General features: G+C 35.7%; 2 protein-coding genes across 4 annotated transcripts in view; both read left to right on the plus strand.

Moving 5' to 3' along the window:
- Positions 1–3,319, plus strand: part of LOC127447637 (cordon-bleu protein-like 1) — a 110,664-nt gene extending 107,345 nt beyond the window's left edge. For all 3 annotated transcript variants that reach the window (XM_051709584.1, XM_051709582.1, XM_051709585.1), the window contains exon 14: positions 2,057–3,319. In XM_051709584.1, the coding sequence (XP_051565544.1) occupies positions 2,057–2,064 (8 nt within the window). In that variant the 3' untranslated portion in view covers positions 2,065–3,319. The remainder of the gene's footprint in view (positions 1–2,056) is intronic.
- A 1,128-nt stretch (positions 3,320–4,447) lies between these two features.
- LOC127447643 (growth factor receptor-bound protein 14-like) overlaps positions 4,448–20,242 on the plus strand; it is a 105,781-nt gene continuing 89,986 nt past the window's right edge. Inside the window, exon 1 of the mRNA XM_051709600.1 lies at positions 4,448–5,048. The gene's annotated coding sequence lies outside the window, so the exon portion shown is untranslated. The remainder of the gene's footprint in view (positions 5,049–20,242) is intronic.

Raw genomic sequence — 20,242 nt, forward strand, 5'->3', positions numbered from 1 at the left:
CAATATCCTCCCAGTAATGCATTACAGTAATCTAGTCTTGAGGTCATGATCGCATGATCGTGAAGCTCAATATGCGTTTGACATCCAGTTGATTGTGGAAATAATGAATCCTGTTCTAGATTTGTTGCATCACCTCTTGATATACTGTATGAAAAATGATGCATCAAAATATATCAGAATATATTCTATTCAATTATTTTCTAATTGTCTTTAATATGTTTTAAAAATGTGACACTATGTGGGTATTTTGAAGATCCATTTGTGATAGATATACATGCCGGATCACTAAAGACCCGAGTATGTAATAATGTTTGGTGAAACACCCGTGCATTTAAGGGTATATTTTCCCAATGGTTAACCATGGTTTGTTCTATAGTTACCATAGTTGAACTATGGTATTTGTAGTAAAACCATAGTAACCACAAAATGTACAATGGTTTTACTACAGTAATTTTAGTTCAATTATTGTATCTGTTGTAAAACCATAATCACAAAATTTACCATGGTTAAAAATCCTGGTTACTCATCAATGGTTATTGTCATTATTACTATAGTAAAAACATGGTTACTATATGGATGTTAGGATTACTGTAGTAAAACCATTGGTAAATTGTATCCAAACCATGGTTTCTGCCAAAAAACATGGTTATATGTTAGTGGAAAAGGCTATTACTTTGGTAATCCCATGGTTAATTTATTGCATGGGAACACACAACTTATCACGAGGGAATGCAAAACTTTTTGCAAAGGAACTCAAAACTATTTTAGAAAATAAGTCCTCTAAGGGACTCTGTAGTAATCAGAGTTTTACTTTAAATGAATGTAAGTGCTTTTACAACAGTACTAGCTTTGCATTTCTTCTTTTAGAAAAGAAATGTGGGCCCCATAGACTTATAAATTATTTTCTGTAGTAAATGACGATATGCCACAAATGCTGTCTATCCACCCTTTTCCTAAACGTGGAAGTGTTCCACAATTCGCCTGTTTTCAATTTCCGGTCTCTGGTGTTTTCACCTGCATCGGCATATATTCTGTCTTTCTTCCTTACATGTTTTTACTTGAATTTCTTTGTTCTTTCTTTCTTTCTTTCTTTCCTTCTTTATCTTTCGCTTTCTTTCATTGGCTACCTAATCATTTTCTTTCTTTTCTTGAATATTATTTATTTCTTTCGCTTTCTTTTTTCTTTCTTTCGCTTTCTTTCGTTGGCTACCTAATAATTTTCTTTCTTTTCCTTCTTAAATATTCTTTCTTTCTTTCTTTTTTCTTTCTTTCTTTCTTTCTTTCTTTCTTTATCTTTCACTTTCTTTCATTGGCTACCCAATAATTTTTCTTTCTTTTCTTAAATATCCTTTTTCTTTCTTTCTTTCTTTGTCTTTCACTTTCTTTCATTGGCTACCTAATAATTTTCTTTCTTTTCTTTCTTAAATATTCTTTCTTTCTTTCTTTCGCTTTCTTTCATTGGCTACCTAATAATTTTATTTCTTTTCTTTCTTTTCTTTCTTAAATATTCTTTCTTTCTTTCTTTCGCTTTCTTTCGTTGGCTACCTAATAATTTTCTTTCTTTTCTTTCTTAAATATTCTTTCTTTCTTTCTTTTTCTTTCTTTCTTTCTTTCGCTTTCTTTCATTGGCTACCTAATAATTTTCTTTCTTTTCTTTCTTAAATATGAATTATTTTTTCTTTCTTTGTTTGTTTGTCTTTCTTTCTTAATTTGATTTGCCTGTTTTCAATTTCCGGTCTCTAGTGTTTTCACCCGCATCGGCATGTATTCTTAGCGGGTAAAGTATTGCATTTGTAGAAATTGACCAAAAACTTGTGGATCTATAGTGCCGATACTTCACAGAGTCGAGATGACAGGCAACAGGCAATTAGAATCATCATGGCGCTGCCCGGTGATTGCTCAGGAAAACTGTGGATGAAGTTTAACCTGTTTTGAACCCAGAACATTCCGTTTAGTACCTACACACACGCCAATATCTGACATTCTATAAAGATGTCATAATCATTTATTAAAGACTATTTTAATAAAGACTATTTGCATACTTTGTTGTCCACAGGGGTCTGAAGCATCTGTAGTGCTGTCTCCCACATTGAAGGGAATATCGGAAGCCGTACGCTCTGTGGAGGAATGAAGCATTCTGACTAGCCTGAATTCACTCGGTGCCTTCATTAACGGAACTTCACTGATTCCCAAACATCACGAAAATCTGCCATCTTCACATTTCTTTCTCTCACCTTTATTCCGGATCTGGCCAGAACTGCGTAGAGCGCAGTTTTCCACTTTGTAGCTACTTCACAGTGTGTCACTTTCTACGATACAAACATGCCTTAATGAAAAGATTTTGTTGATTGATCAACTAGCGCAGAGAGATTACTTTAATTTGACGCTGAGCAGATACGTGGAGGAGATGTTGATTTCTTCTAATTTATTCTACAGATAGCTCAGAACAATTTTAATTACTATCTGTTACTTTGTTTTTGTTTTTTGTTTTTGCCCAGTAAAAGTAGCAAATCTTATTAATGTTATCAAAGTTTGAAATGTATTCATTTGAATATTGTACGGTTGCTTTCTGACATTATGAATGGTGTAAATGTGCAGATTCACAGAAAATGTGCTGTTCTATTTTGAGGCCTTTATTTTGTTTAAATTATTCTGTGTAGATTTGATTATATAATTATCAGCCAATGAAAAATTTTACTGAAATATCCCCAATTCTCTTGCCAAACATTGGTACGAAGTGTATCGTTGTTACTTATGGCTTTTGTTCTTGATCATAAATAATAATACATTATTGTCATTGTTGAACAGGTCTTTGGGGCCCAACAAACTTTTAAACAAAGCTTTTGCCAAGACAGAAGACACTGGTCTTATTTGTTGTTTTGTGGAGAATACTGCTGTAATATCTGAAATAAACTCTCCTCTTTTCTCTGTATCATAGTATAACAGACCTTTAAAGTTTGAGCCCTCTGATTGTGTTATTTATGGGTAAAATTCTGATCCAGACATTTTGAAGCTGTAAAGCATCACACTAGGCTTTGATCTTGCGAAATTCGGATCCTGCAATGAAGGACATATTGGCCAGCAAAATATGTTTATAACTTTATTGAGCCGAGAGGTCAGTGTGCGATGTTTATATCCTCAATTGGTCAAATGTTCTCTGGCTATCCAAATGAACATTTTTACGCACCATAAATTATATTTCTTCGCATAAGTTTGCATTTCTGGGCTCCCATAGCACAAATTCTAGTGGGAACGTAACTTTAGGATGTCAAACGATGCAACGAACACTTACTTTGAAATACAATGACTGATTACTGCAGTTTGATTAGTATTTGACTTTATTTGTTGTCAACCAACTGTGTTACAGAATGCAGAGACATTTATGTAATAATGAGGTTCTTTTAGACATTAATAGTTATTTTAAATGAATGTTACTCACCACTTATTCAGTGTGAATTTCTTATATAACTTGAAATAAGGCCATCCGTATAAAGTTTTAATGTAGCAGTAGAGGAACTCATCCTGTTCAGAATTTTAATTTTGTGGATTACTTGGGTACAGTGGGGCTAAAGCCTCCTTAAATTTAAAAATTGAAGAAAAAAAAAGAAATATATATATATATATATATATATATATATATATATATATATATATATATATATATATATATATATATATATATATATATATGACAATCAAAATATTACATTATTGGAGAAAAAATATTGATGGAGCAACATCATTTGTGTAAAATAAAATGGTATGTATGTAGTGTACCTTACTGTCTACCTTTAGTATATATATATATATATATATATATATTATTTTTTTTATTATTATTATTTCTTCCCTTTTTCTCCCTAATTTGGAATGCCCAATTCCCAATGCGCTCTAAATCCTCGTGGTGGCGTAGTGACTCGCCTCAATCCGGGTGGCGTCTGAGACCGTCAATCCGTGCATCTTATCACGTGGCTTGTTGAGCGCATTACCGCGGAGACCTAGTGCGTGTGGAGGCTTCATGCTATTCTCCGCAGCATCCATGCACAACTCACCACGTGCCCCACAGAGAGTGAACCACATTATAGTGACCATGAGAAGGTTAACCCAACGTGACTCTACCCTCCCTAGAAACCGGGCCAATTGGTTGCTTAGGAGACCCGGCTGGAGTCACTCAGTATGCCCTGGATTTGAACTCGGGACTCCAGGTGTAGAATTTTCTTTCTTAAATATTCTTTCTTTCTTTCTTAATCTTCAACTTATATTGGCTACCTAAGAATTTTGTCTTTCTTTCTTTCTTTCTTTCTTTCTTTATTTGTCTTTCGCTTTCTTTGATTCTTTCTACCTAATATTTTTCTTTTCTTTCTTGAATATACTTTCTATCTTTGTCTTTCGCTTTCTTTGATTCTTTCTACCTAATATTTTTCTTTTCTTTCTTAAATTTTCTTTCTTTCTTTTTTCTTTCTTTCTTTCTTTCTTTCTTTGTCTTTTTCTTTCATTGGCTACCTAATAATTTTCTTTCTTTTCTTTCTTAAATATTCTTTCTTTCTTTCTTTCTTTCTTTCTTTCTTTCTTTCTTTCTTTCTTTCTTTCGCTTTCTTTCTTTCTTCATTCCTTCATTCCTTCATGTCTTTCTTGTTCTTGAGTTTGTTCTTACTTGCTCTCTTACTTGTGAATGATGCCTGTTCTCCCTCTTGGAGACGCGCACATCAGATCGCACCGGCCCTGCGCAGTCTTGCCTCTGTACAGTATCGTGACGTCGCGTTTTGAAGCTGGAGGAGCGACGCTTGCCCGCCCGCGCGCGTCAAGAGACGTCCAGACGGTTCATTAGGCGATAGAGGGGCATCAGAAGCAGGTACAGTGCCATGATATATCACATGACTGTACGGCCACAGCAGCATCAAATGCGAAGTTAGATATGTGCAGCCCGTTGCGGAACTGTAATGCACTGTACGTACTGTACTGTAGATCAGAGCGCAGTTTAAAATATACATAACTCAGCAAAAGACAACTACACACACACCGCTGCTGTTCTGAAAAAGGAGCTAATCGTAAGTCTGATTTAACGTTACTTTTAACATCACCGATTTAACATCGACTCCCATTCGATGGGATGACATGAATGCGGTTATATGCCATGCTATTGTTTTATGATAGTGGTAACTATTATTAGGGACTTCTCTGCGGTACACCGGTTTTGCATATTTTCTCCTTTTATGCCCCTTAAAAATGTAGGCTCTCATGGTAACCATTTCCAACAAAATAGCATAGTTAATGTTTATATAGTAAATTGTTATTTCCAACACTTTCCACTGTCATAAACATGTTTAAAGACAGCAAATCTTCTGAGAGCTTTAACATTATTAGAAGAAGGTCTCGTAATAAGTTGAATATGTTTTTACAATAATATCTGTTGTATCTATGGTATTTTGGGGAAACTACCAGGTTTTTACAATAAATTGATGGATTCTGCCATTAATAATGTATGATATTTATTTATCTCTTTAAAGAAGAAATAAAAAAGCATGCTTAATGTTTGCATGTAGCGATATGTGAATTTTTGTTGGTATATATATATATATATATATATATATATATATATATATATATATATATATATATACATATATATATATATATATATGTATATACAGTACTGTGCAAAATCTTAGGCACATAAGATGTTTCACAAAATCATTTGTCATAAGATGGTTATTTATATCTTCAGCTTTAGTATGTCAATAGGAAAAATACATTTTATACTCCCAAACATTACTTTTGCAAATAGAATAGAATAGAATAGAATTGAAGAACAGGGCGCTCTGCAAGAGATGGCATTACCCCAACAGAACCCCCCACTGAACATCGTGTCAGTCTGAGATTACATAAAGAAACAGAAGCAATTGAGACAGCCTAAATAGATAGAAGAACTGTGGCGAATTCTCCAAGAAGCTTGGAACATCCTATCTGCCAACAACCAAGACAAACTGTGTCCAGGTGTACCGAGGAGAATTGGTGCTGTTTTAAAGGCAAAGGTGGTCACACCAAATATTGATGTAGCTTTTTTTTAATGTTTACTGGACTTTGTATGACATTAAGTGATAAATGAAAACTATTTATGTCATTATTTTTGAAGACATCCTCACTATGCAACATTTTTCACAAGTGCCTAAATCTTTTGCACAGTACTAATATACTGTATATATATATATATATATATATATATATATATATATATATATATATATATATATATATATATATATATACATATATATGTTTGAGTTTTATTAGATAAACTGCATCTGGGTTGAACTGATCTTGACTTGGGGGTTGATTTCTGTAGTAAAATTCGCTCCTTGTTCTACAGCCACCTACTGGTAAGGCAGAGAAATGCAAGCAACAATTTAATAAAACTCCGCTTAGCTGACTGCTTATTCGCCAGATATATTATTCAGGTCTTTGTTTGGGTTTTTAAAGCTATTATTGCACTCGGACAGAATAGATAACACTCTCTCCATGTTGGTATGAGGTATAATTTTCCTAATATTTGCTATATGAGTGACTTTCAGACAGTCATCTTACATAACAGCTTCTTACGAATCAACTAGATTTGCATTTCCCAAAGGAAATCGCAGTGCTTGCAAAGAAGCTAAATAATAGCGTTAAAGTTTGAGATAAGTTTACGGTTTAGGCTTTGTTTCTGCATAAATGAAATGCTCCATATTGATAAGAATCAGCAATATAAACATGGCTATAACTGGTTAAAAGTGCGTAGTTAATGGAATACCACACATAGCTGTCTCTGTGACAGTGCCGGAGCTATCGGCCACCCCACTCGCAATTGCCGTTTTTGTAATTTTTTGTCTTGGGCACAATTTAGTTTTTTAGAGGTGGAACTAGGGTTGCACATTTAATCGAAAAACTAATCACGATTATGGCTGTCAGGATTATGTAATCGTGAAAACTGATAATTACAGCATTCAATTTAAATCTGCTCCTGTTGCGTCAATGGTTTCTATTTACAACGTGTTTTTGCAGCGGTTGAGTATTCTAACCAGTCACTAACATGTCCGTTGAGCAATGAAATGCAATGGCCAATCAGAGCAGCTTAAATGAGTCCTCCGTCCTATCAGTAATGACAACTGATCCTAATGCGCAAGTTTTAAACCGTCTGAATGCCCAGATGCTTACTTTATGTTCCAACTCTGTTCGTGGTGGCATACAAAAATTAATACTGAAGAAACATCACATGACACTTAAAAAGAAGCTGTAGAACAAGAGCGAAAAGCACTTTGGATTTATTTTGGATTAATTGCATATTGCGCCGCTCACTTTGAACGTAGATGTTAAATACACTGCAAATGAGTATTGAATAAGTCATGTTATTTCATGTTAATGGACTAATAATTTAAGCAGTAATTTAGCAATAATTTAATTTATTCTATACCATAGATATCCATTTAAAATATTTTTATTTGGCCTAATATTAACAAACATTATTACAATATTTAATGCTTAAAAGATGCTTAAAAGAAACTGGAGCACAGATCATATCCACCATTGAAATCAGCTGCTCTGAAGAACCGCACGATTGCTTAATTTGTGACGTCATGGTAATTTAATATTTTAATCAACATTAATAATCGCGATTTCAATATCAAGGGCAATAATTGGCAATTATAATTTTTGCTATAATCGTGCAGCCCTAGGCGGAACCGTCTCTGCAACACACAGGAGACTTAACATGTGCGCACACCAAGATCCTCTCCAGCCTGGATGTCACTGTATCAGCTCCCCTCCATTTTTGTATCCACGTGCCTCTGCTTTCTACACCAAAAACCAATCCCGCCAATTTCTGTGCCACCACAGACTGATCGCTGGCCCCTGCCTGGCCACCCCTGTGAAAAACTCCTGGCTCCGCCCCTGCTCTGTGAAGAGTTCAAGTGCTGGCCTGCGCTTTTTAAGCCAATCAGAAACGCTCTGTTCCTGAAAGACATTAGGTGTGCTGTGTTTTTTTTACATCGGGTTGACTGACATGTATATGGAGGGTGGGGTTTTGGAGAGAGGGCATGTTGTTGACATTAGCAAAGCTGCTAAAATCTGCTAAAAACAGCGCTAAAGTAGATAAGAATGATCACAATTCAACATGACAATAGCTGCAAGAAAGAAGACCAATCGTGATTCTTACAGTGGAAGTCAATGGGGCCAGTCAATAGATGTTAAAATATACACGGTTTCAAAAGTATAGCCACAAGATGTAAACATTATACGTGTTAACATGATTTTAGTGTAAGAAAATCTGAGATTTACTGGCGTTACAGATTACAGGGTTTACCAGTACTGCATTGTCAATATTGGATTTACGTAACTTTACATAGGTATGTGCCGATGATATTTATTGGTCAATTAATGACCAAATTAAAACCATCTGCAAATTGGTTTAAGCATGAAAATATCGATGTGAAAAACCAATGGTTCATTTATAAAAAATTATCATCACACTTTATAAAAACTCTTTGAATTCAAATGCACAATTCAGAAATAACGATAGCCACAGAATGTAGAAGGGTTGGCACTCCAAAGAACATGTAATATTTCATTTTTATTCTTTCTCGTTCTCACATTAATGAGAAAAAACCATCGTTACGTGACACTTGTGAAAACGGCACTTACCTATACATGATGAGGTAAAACCATCCAAACACTTTAAAAACAGAAAACTTTGACTTCAAAACATTGATATGGCATCCATTAAGGCTGCACGATTGATTAAGATTGAAATCACAATAAGGTCTTGTGCGATTACAAAAGCTTGAAAGGCTGCGTTTAAAAATAGACTCCAATCAGCTCTTCAGTTAGCGCTTCAATCAGCATTGTGTAAGCAAGTGGCGCCCTCTAGTGGTCTGGATGGCATTTTCCATTATCAATTACACCACTATAGAATTTAAAAGGGCATTTTGTTACCTTGGTAGCTTTTTATTTTTAATTGATGTGGTTTACATTTCCTTGGAATTGCCCAACATAATATGTTTGCATAATATGAATGTGTGATGTTTTATTATATACGGTATTTATATACAGTACAAACATGTAAATTGTGAGTTCTGTTGTTTTGAACTACAATAACAGAAGTGCAAAAATGTTTTAAAAGTATAAAATAACCCTTTTTTTTTTTTTTTTACATCAAGCATCATGCTATGATTTTTAGTTATTTTTCAATATTTTTTGTTTCTTTTTTATATTGAAAATTTTTATCTGTCATGTGTTCAACAGATCCAATTCATGTTCAATGGAAATTACTTATTGTTAGAGCAAAAACTTTTGTACCTCTTTGTATGTTTTTAAAATTCCTGAACAAAACAGTGTTCTGATTAAAAACTGTTAAAATCGGTATCGGACCCAAAAATTTCATATCGGTGGATCCCTAAATTTACACAAATAAGGTTAGCAATTGTCACACTAAAATGACATTAACACATAATTTTTTATGTGACATGGTATGTTTAAAGGACGCGGTAAGTGGTAATCAATATTATGCTACAAATACAGTCTATTGAGCTTGTTTTGAACCCAGAACACTCCTTTAACAATTAACATCAGCCTGTAAAAAGATTATGCATTATGTCACTTGTATTGGTCAATAATGAGTCTGTAACTATACTGTAGCACCAAAGAACGTAGGCTTCTTCAAACCAAAGATTCATTTCAGACTCCTCCCAGCACAAGGCTTGTATTCTTTACAGATCCATCTTTATTTGTCTGCGTGGCTCCGCACTGGCCAGCCAGACAAACACAGTGTGTGTTAGTAACTTGATTGCATGTAATGCCACATTAGAGAGGACAGTGTTTGTGAATGTGATGATTGTAATGATGGAACGCAGTTGGCCGAGGGTGGGTGTCTGGGGTTGTGCTACAGGCTATAATTATCTGATCTTGTATGTCCGGCGAGTCTTTTGTGTGGCCCTGGTATCATGCGCTTAAATGGAAGACCATGTGACCGTCATTCCTCAACTCCTCACTCCTCCCTGCACAGCATTTACACAGGCAACTGGTTTCACAGATTGTCACTTTGCACAAAGAACTTCTCTATAAATTGAATGCATATTTCAGGGCAATATAAAACAAATCAGGCCTAGAGGTATTTGAGAATCGGAGGAGGACTTATTTTGTCTTTTGACATCCAATGAGCCATCACTCCAGTAGGAGCTTGAAATAGGTCATTCCTACCATTCCTACTATGAAGTACATTTTCATGGCTCTTAATATATTAGATAAAATATTTAACGCGCAGTTGTTAGGTTCCATTCTGTTCATTTCATGCCATTGTGTAATAGTCGAGCTATAATTGATAAAGTTAATCAGAGCATATTCCTGAAAGTCTGGTATACCCACAGAAATACTTCCTTAAATTATAAAACAAGCATATTAATTTCTTAAAAGTAACAGAGTTCAAGAGTGCATAACAGGAATGACCTAAACATGAAACAAGACCAACTGACATCACGCCGGATTGGTTTACGCTTCATTATTGAACTCGTTTATCTGTGGTTTCTAAGAGATACATCCTCACAGCCTATTGAGGGAATGATGTAATGACCTAAAGGGTGATTCTTACAAAGCCTGCCAAGAAAAAGCAAAATGGTCCTATTTTACAACCAAATCATATTTTGGATATAGAAAATAAAATGTATTATTAGGGCCATTAAGATTTTTTTTAACTGTGCCATTATTTTTATGACAGTTACTCACATTTTACCCCCCAGTTCTCATTGCTGCAATGTGATTTATTTATGTACTTATGTATTTATTATATATATATATAAAAGTATTTAAACATCATAGTTGTATTCCCTTGGTATTGCCCTTTATTTTCGCTGATTTTATTTTCGCCTAACCCTAACCCTACCCTCAACCTAACCCTGCCCCAACCCTTACCCTAAACCCTTATCTAAACTAATCTAAACCTACCCATACCTCAACTTTAGTAGCAGCAAATGTGAATCTTGTGAAAATTTAGCAGAACAACATGTATTTACAAAATAAGTACATTGTATTGTATGTATTTTAATGCTAGTACATAGTAGTTAACCCTTGTGTGGTGTTCCTCATTGGCTGCCACTCCCTGTGTTCCCGTGTCAAAATGAAAGGCCCATTTAAATGGTTTATGAATCTCACGTAATCCAAATATTATCACTAAATATTGCATTAGATATTTTTGTCAACTTGATTTGTAGTAACAAATCTAATGCAACAAAATGTTTGTGGTTAAAAAGTGTTGTTTTTTGTGTTTTTTTTTTTTTTTTTTACTACATTAAATATCATACATACAGTTTTCTGTCCTGTTTATCACACTTTATTTTTTTTTACACTGTTATTTAGTAGAAAATGGCACAAAGTCACACTTGTGGTGTTCCTGGTCAAAAATGACTGGCCCATTAAAATGTATATAAATCTCTCATTATGAATATATTTTCTCTAGATATTGCATCAGAGCTTTTTGTAAACTTGATTTCTAGTAAGTACAACGGGTTTTGTACTTCTTTTTGGAACTTATTGATAGTAGGCTTTATTGACCTGACCTTATACAACTTTTTTTTTTTCTAGTTAAAATAGCATTATTTATTGAATATTTTGACTGAAATGTTCTGTGCTATTTATCACACAATTCTTATTTTAATGTTGTTTTAATATTTAACAAAGAAGTTTACTTTGACACTTTTATTTTCTCAATAATGGCACATACCTGTAGTGTTACTGGCCAAAAATTATGACATACAAGAAGGAACATCAGCCTAAGAATCAAAGGGTGTGTGTGTGTTTAATGTGTGTTTACATGCACATACTGTTTGTGCTCATCTAATGGTTGGACAGGCTCCTGAACACTATTTTTTCTTTTTTGTAATCTCGTCCATTTATTCCTAATGGCTGGTAATTTTTTACCGGGAATACCACAGGTGTGTGTGTGGCCGGGTTTGGGTGGTTTACGAGGAAATATTTTTAGGTTACAAACTGGTAATTACAAGGGTATTATGCTTTAAATGTGGTTCATGAAAATGTAAAAATGCAGAAAGCTTTTTGTGAGGGTTAGGTTTAGGGTTAGGGTTAGGGGATATAATCTATAGTTCGTACAATCATTATGTCTATGGAGAGTCCTCATAAGGATAGCCGCACCAACATGCAGCGGTGGGCCGTGCATTTAAATTCTAGGCCTTCAGTGTGATTCAAGCCATTAAGAAAACACAGTTTCACAATTAATAAGACACTCTATGCCTTTGGGCATCATATATTATATCGCAGCTAACTAGTAATACCAACTGACATTTTAAAAACACGTCCACGCACGAAAGCCAGAACTTGAAATGACACTTAATGCTCAAGCAAGCCTAATTTTAACTGCAGCATGACTGTTTTGTGAAATGAACTTCTGCCGAACAGACATTCAAAAATCATAATTTTTCATGAATCTCCTAAGGAGGTCTATAATACCTGGAAAAATCGATCTAATAATATTTGCGATTTAAATGTTGCTTGCAGTAAATTTCGTTTCATCAGGGTACACGGATATACTGCGTTCCATTCAAGTTGGATGTGGGATATTCCTACTTGATATCTCCGACCATAAATGCATTCCATCCCCAGATATTCGGAAGATGACGTTTAAGGAAACAAAACTGCAACGCTCCCGTTCACTTAGCAGGGGTTTGACTCTCATTAGAGATGTCTCATAGCAACCCAACTGATAAACAGTGCTGCAGCGCTAGTATTTGTGCTTCAGGTTTATGATTATCAAAAGAGATTATAAAGTTTTATACACCTGTTTCTGCAGGCATTTGTTAAACAAGCTTTAATATCATGTAATGTGGAAACAAACTCATTTATTGATATTACTTAATAAAGTGAATGTTCATCACTTACTTTGTATATCTCCCTGAGTGTGGATATGTTTGTGTGACATCATGCCCCTGCATCTCGGCGAAATCGGAGTAGAGAATTTCTGCAAGATCCTACAAGTTGTAATTCTGACTTAAAGATGCATTCCATTGCACTTTTCCTAGTAGGAAGTTGTAAAATCCAACTTTCTGAGTTGAATGGAATGCAGCACTACTTTTCAAAACTTGATACGTTAACTCACTTCAGCAATTTACCTGAAGTGAAAATCAGTCCTCCTTTCCTGATTAATAAATTAAGCAATTACACAGTCATGCAGAAAATCTCCTGTTTTTAAATCCATAAGGATCTCTTTCTCAACGGCGATAGTGGCAGTGATGACAGCCGACTGTTAGCAAGATCTTGCGCTCTGATTGGCTGATGAATCTGACAATCTGACTTTAGTTGCTTATTCATTTGCACTGTTGAGGGATTCTGTGGAAATTCTGAAGCTCAGACTCACGTGCTGCTTCAGGCATGCGATTTGTGAAACAGTTGTCACACTTTGCTTGTAAGCATCAAGGAATAAATTCTGTCTGGATAAACTTTTAGTTTTTCTCTATTTGTTTGTACATTAATTAAGAGTGGAAAGCGATTAAAAATACACAGGCAAAAAGGTGATTGAGAATGAAAGGATGAAAAATATTTATTTATTTGGCATGTTAGGCCAGCAGAGAAGGCTTTGCGGGCCCTGAGAATTCGCCACTGCCAACGTGTGTGTGTGTGTGTGTGCATGTGTGTGCATGTGTGTGTGTGCAAATGTCCGAGCACACACTCACCCACACACCCCACGCACCCCCACATGCCCTTTGGATTCCCAAGCAACCTCTCAACCTTTGCTGCATTGGTAAAAATCATACAAAATTTCAGAGCTTGCCTAGGAAAACAAAGGGTGTGAGTGTGTACACATGTCAGAGGACTTTATGTGTGCAAGTACACATGCACATATGTGCTCATCAGATGGTTGGATAGGCTCCTGATCACTATTTTTTTCTTTTGTAGCCCTGCACATTCATTTCCAATGGCCGGTCATTTTTGACCAGGAACACAATAAGTGTAACAAAGTAAAATAAAACCAATAAAATGTAAAGAAAATGGTCAAATTGTGTGTGTGTGTGTGTGTTTGTGTGTTTGTGTTCGTGTGTGTGTGTGTGTGTGTGTGTGTGTGTGTGTGTGTGTGTGTGTTTTCAGATACCATATATGAACAAAGACAAAAATAAAAAATCTTTAATAATAGTTGTCCGGGTCAAAATTACCGGAACACTCCCCGTCCGCCCGTCGGACATCGAGAGTCCGTCTACTATATTGATTTCTATTATAGATGAACAGTGCATTCGCAAAGTATTCAGACCCTTTCACTTTTTTCAGATTGTGTTGTTGCAGCCTTATGCTAAAACCGTTCAAATAAATGTTTTTCCTTAATCAATCTACACACAATACTCCATAATGACAAAGTGAAAACAGGATTTTAGAAATGTATGCAAATGAATAAAAAAATAAATAAAAATAAAAAACTGAAATATCGCATTGACATACGTATTAAGACACTTTGACATCCCCCAAAAGGCTGCAACATAACAAAATGTGAAAAAGTGAAGGCGTCTGAATACTTTCCAAATGCACTTTAAATGGATCCAATCTACAAAGCCCAGAGCAAAATTATATTCTTCAGATTTTTCACTTTGTTGTATTTTATTTACACTTGAATTTTGTGTCAGCTGTTTCTTCTTAATATTCCATAAGGCGCAATAAAAGTAGATACAAATCTGACAACTGTTGACATACAATAAGAGTATAAAGCTATAAAAGTAATGTGAGAAACATAGCTCAGATAATTTGATCTTGGAGGATTTTTATTTGAGAAATTTTTCATGTTGAGATTGCAGACTTTGGTATCTTGGCAAATCTGAGCATCATTTGAGATAATGTTGAAACTCTCGATGAAATGCATATGAGATAACTGGGATCCTTTTCTAAGAAGACAAATCATAAAAGCAGATATTTGTCCTTTATTCTCATAACTGTATAGGATAAATAAAAGAGATATTAAAAAGAGATCTCATTTATGATTTTTCTTTACTGTGGGAGTGTCCCTGAATTGGATAAGCAAGTTATTAAAGTGATTACTGTGAGAGCAGGGATACAGTTAATTATGGGAATCTGAAGTCTACTTATCAATATTTCATGGGTTGCATTTTTAGATGGTTGCATGCTTAGTTAATATTCAAAGGCCTTTCATTTATGTCCTGATAAAAGAGTGTGATTTATAAGGCCTTGGTTCAATGATATGATTTGAGAGAATGGTGTTGTTGGGAGTTATGTAACATCCTTTATTAAACAAACTGTGTTATCATTCAACCATTAAAAAGATTAGCAACGAGTTCACACTAAAAAGACGGCAGTATACTGTTTACACATACTGCATGTGGCCTATTTGTTCAAAGATATTGCTGTGAACAGAGTACTTAAAGGAAAACTATAATTAAGTTGTGAATTCGGCAACAATACAGTAGGTCGAAAGTTTTGCTGCTGAAATCAGTTTGTGCTTACCAAAATTCAAATCACAAAACTGGAAATATTGTTAAATATATGGCCACTTAAAAGGGATAGTTCACACAAAAATAAAAATGCTCTCATCATTTACTCACCCTCATGCTATCCCAGACGTGTATGACTTTCTTTCTTCTGCTGAACACAAATGAAGATTTTTAGAAGAATATCTCAGCTCTGTAGGTCCATAAAATGCAAGTGAATGGTGGCCAGAACTTTGAAGCTCCAAAATGCATATAAAGGTAATCCATATGGCTCCAGTGGTTAAATCCATGTCTTCAGAAGTGATATGATAGGTGTGTGAGAGAAATAGATCTATATTTAAATCATTTTTCACTATAAATTCTCCTGCCACCAAGTAGGCAGTGAAATGTATGGATAATGTGAATCGCCAAAAAACAGAAAGAAGAATAATATGAAAGGGAATGTGGAGATTTATAGTAAAACATGACTTACTGTAAATATTGATCTGAGGTTGAGTAAATGATGAGAGAATTTTCATTTCTGGGTGTACTTTCCCTTTAAGGGCTCCAGTTTCCGGGTGAAATGTCCACAGGGTGGCGCCAAAAGCTAGTTGTATTTGTACTTGTAAATAAACAATACAGTCAACAGGAATGCATATTTAATTAACTGTACCATCAAACCCAAAACGTAAAATTAATTATCACTGGAGTAAAAATGTCATTTTAGAGCAAAAATGCAACCTTGTTTCTGAGAACACACATATTGCACATTGCAGACTGTTTATGTGAACGTGATTACTTCCTGGTTCCCACAGGACCAGATCCCATGTCTAAAGAGGTTGCTTGTGCAACATGTTATCAGTAGCGCTAGACTGAAATGTATTCACGCTTCAATTGATGAAAAAATGTCTGATGGTGTATGACGCTTGTCTGTAATTCTGCAGAATGGGGTTGATTTCAGGATACATGAACTTTCAAAAGGCAACATGTCGATTTCCACTGTGATCATGTTGTTTTAACAGCATGCACATGGACATAAACCATTTGAAAATGTCTTTTAAACTTATTGTTAAGCTTTGTAGAATTGCAGTGAAAATTCAAAAGTGGAAAACTTGAATAGTGCATTCTAGTGTTTTTGTAAATGCACATTTATGAGGCAACTGTTTTTGAATGACCTTTTACCTGTCAGTTTTTGCACTGCTTACACTGACTATGCAAACTAATAAATGTCATCAAATGAACATAGGCAATATTGAAGTCAAACAGGAGTCAAATATGTGCCGGGATGGTTGTTAAACAAATTTGTCAGTGATTTACAGTGGCAGATGTTTGAGTGGGACAGAACAGCAGCATTCCAGAAACCTGTTTTTGGAACAGAACTTTCTGTTCTGTTTCTCAGACAGTGAAACTTCTCACTGTAGGGTCAGAAACAGACACTACATGGCCAAAAGTATGTGAATGCCCAAACACTTTGCCCATGTGTGCTTTTTGCACATTAAAATTCAGTTACATTTATGATGGGTGATGGGGCCTGGCGTTCTGTCGCCATTTTAATTCATCCTAAAGGTGATCGGTGTGTGTGTGTGTATATATATATATATATATATATATATATATATATATATATATATATATATATATATACAGTATACTGTATGGAGAGGGGGAAAGGGGACAAGAGCTGAATTCTTTGGGAAACACTGTGTGGCGGTAACAATCCTCAGTACTCAAGGGGGCGATAGAGTTTCCTGTCTGTGCCTCTTCTAGAACTCTCACGGACTTCAGCTAGTGGCATTTTCAAGGTCTAATGACTAATGAGGGGGTTAAAGTGAGTACCGTGTCTCTAATGTGCAATTATGGCTGTATGTGACAGTCTAAGAATAACTGTTTCTGCCTGTCCTTCACGGCACAGATGCATGAATGCTGAGCTTTAAGCAGAGCTGAGGTGTGTACACTCTCCTGTGGGCACTCGTTAATCTGATAATTACTCCAGACGATTCAAGTGATGCTAACTACAGCTCGTGTTACTGCTCCACCCCTGCGGAGGGCTCCAACCTCTGACTCTGCGGTCATCTGATGTATGCTTCACTTGCTACCGTAAGAGCTACCGTAATGTCTTCCCAGAGGAAAATTTCATTGCTCAGAGGTTGCTCCTTCAGAGCTCAAGAGACTTAATAGAGTTCTCAGTTAAGTGTCAGTTAAAGATGTCATGCATTTTTCAAGAAAATACTTTCTTCTCTCCGATGTGCTTCTCTGCTTATGCAGAGACAACTATATGTAGGCTATCCCTTTTTTAGGTTGATTTCCCCTGAAAAGTGCAGTGTGGCTCTGTGGTTTTGTTTGAGCATCCTGACTTGCCCATCATAGCAACACTGGCTCAACCAATGGCATTAGTTTAGGGCGGTACTATCTGCCGGTAGAAACCTGTCTAAAGCAGTGAGCATATTTACATGCACGATTATGCATCATAAGCCAACACAATGTGGTCATGTACTGTAAATGCATAAACGATTGGTTTTTATAAGGTCATAAATGGTTTAAACAAAAACCGATCGACACAGGTAGATTTTTGCCATTACCTCTTGCCTTGCACCTAAACACCTTGACCTGTGTTCTTACCGGCTTATCCAATGTACGCAAGTGTTGCGTTACGTCTTTTTAATCAGATTTTTTTGAATAAGCTGATTTTGGTAGTTATTGGTGAGCATGTAAACACTCAGTCATTGTTTTTGCAATTCCGCTCGTGGCTGCTAGAAATTGCACACTTTAAAGTAACAAGTCTTAAATGTCTCGGATATTTCTCCTAAAAATAATTTCAGTTCTCTGTTTTAGGAGAAATGAAAATAGAAACAAATGAGACAATTAGGCTTGGGATCGATGCCTTTTCTGGCTGACATACACAGTCATCCACAGGCATGAAGTTGGTTTATTACATTAATTAATAAACCAATTAATATTTAAAGTAATTATGTAGTTGCATATCATGTATACATTGCGTATAGGGCAATTCCAGCATTACAGACGTGACAGTTGTGAAAGCAGCATTTACATGATGAGGTAAAACCCATCCAAAATGCTTTGAAACTTGCAGACTTTGACGTCTGAGACATAGGTATAATATCCACCAAGGCTGCATAATGAACTGAAATAAGATTAAAATCGCAATATGACCTTCCACAATAATGTAACCGCAAAAGGCTGCATTTAATAATATAGTCTACTTTGACCGCTTCAGTCTGCGTGAGCAAGCAGCACCCTCTAGCGGCTCTGTGCGGCACACACTGAGCATTTCAGCAGTATTAGATGATGTTTATCATATTACGATTCAAATCGGAAAGTTAGTCAAAATGATCCCTTCCCAAATGTTGTCTGTAGATGCGGAAAGTTTGAAACGTGACAGATCAGCGATAGTCAGCAATCTATCTGAATCATCTTGGTAATGAGCGGTAGACTTTTGATTCTCTCATTAATATCCATATAATTTTATACTGTATGAAGTGTCCATAACTGTCACGTCCATATCGCTATATTATGGGTGTTTAAAGTAAAGAAGGGAGACCATTTTTTCATCATATTTTTTCCCCCTCCCCTTTTCTCCCCAATTTGGAATGCCCAATTCCCAGTGTGCTCTATGTCCTCGTGGTGGTGTAGTGACTTGCCTCGATCCCGGTTGTGCAGGATGAATCTCAGTTGCCTCCACGTCTGAGACCGTCAATCCACGCATTTTATCACGTGGCTTGTTGAGCGCGTTACCGCAGAGACCTAGCGCATGTGGAGGCGTCACGCTATTCTCCGCGGCATCCACGCACAACTCACCACGTGCCCCACCGAGAGCGAGGACCACATTATAGCGACCACGAGGAGGTTAACCCAACGTGACTCTACCACCCTAGCAACAGGGCCAATTGGTTGCTTAGGAAGCCTGACTGGAGTCACTTAGCACGCGCTGGATTCGAACTTGCGACACCAGGTGTGGTAGTCAGCAGGTACAGACTACTTGCTGAGCTACCCAGGCCCCCTTTTCATCATACTTAACATCAACGTAAGTTTGATTTGTACAAAAGGTATCGACTTATCTGAATGAATATTGTTTGAGTGATACTTGTTACACCTCTAAAACATTACGGAAGTGACACGCAGCAACCTCATAAATGAGGCTCTTTCAATTTGAAAAAGAAGTGCTATTATGACAAAGTAAGTGTATATTTTTTCTCAAACATTTACTTGTCTTTCTGGAAAATTATTATTGTTAACATAAAGTGAAAATAAAGAGTCATTTGATCCCTCTTTTGCAACCATGAAATATGGCTGTTTGAAAACGTTTTAGAAATGGTGCACCCCTGATAAGGTGGATAAACGCAATTTCCTAAAATATTTTATTATAGCACTATAATATAGTTAAATATAGACCTAAATTAACAATTTAAAAGGGATTTTGTTCCTTTGTTTGAAACTTTTTTTTTTTTTTTTTCATGGTATGGTTGACATTTCTGTGGAATTTCCCTACACAAGTATGCTATGAGAAATCAAACTAAACTAACTTAGTTTAATTAACAGCTTATTGCTATAGGGCTAGTTTTAATATTCTGACTATACATCAATACAGCACCTCACTGAGGTGAGACCTGGCCTTATGTTTACCATAGTTCTACTATTGGGGCATTTGTAATGTCATAACAACAGGTAAGATCATGTATGCCTCCTCAATACTATGGTAATGAGTAAAATAAAATAATAATTAAAATGAAGTCTGGCTTATTCTCCCTGAGAGATCATTTAATGTGAAATTTCTGTTACAGTTT

This window comes from Myxocyprinus asiaticus, chromosome 10, assembly GCF_019703515.2.
Source record: "Myxocyprinus asiaticus isolate MX2 ecotype Aquarium Trade chromosome 10, UBuf_Myxa_2, whole genome shotgun sequence".
Lineage (NCBI taxonomy): Eukaryota > Metazoa > Chordata > Actinopteri > Cypriniformes > Catostomidae > Myxocyprinus > Myxocyprinus asiaticus.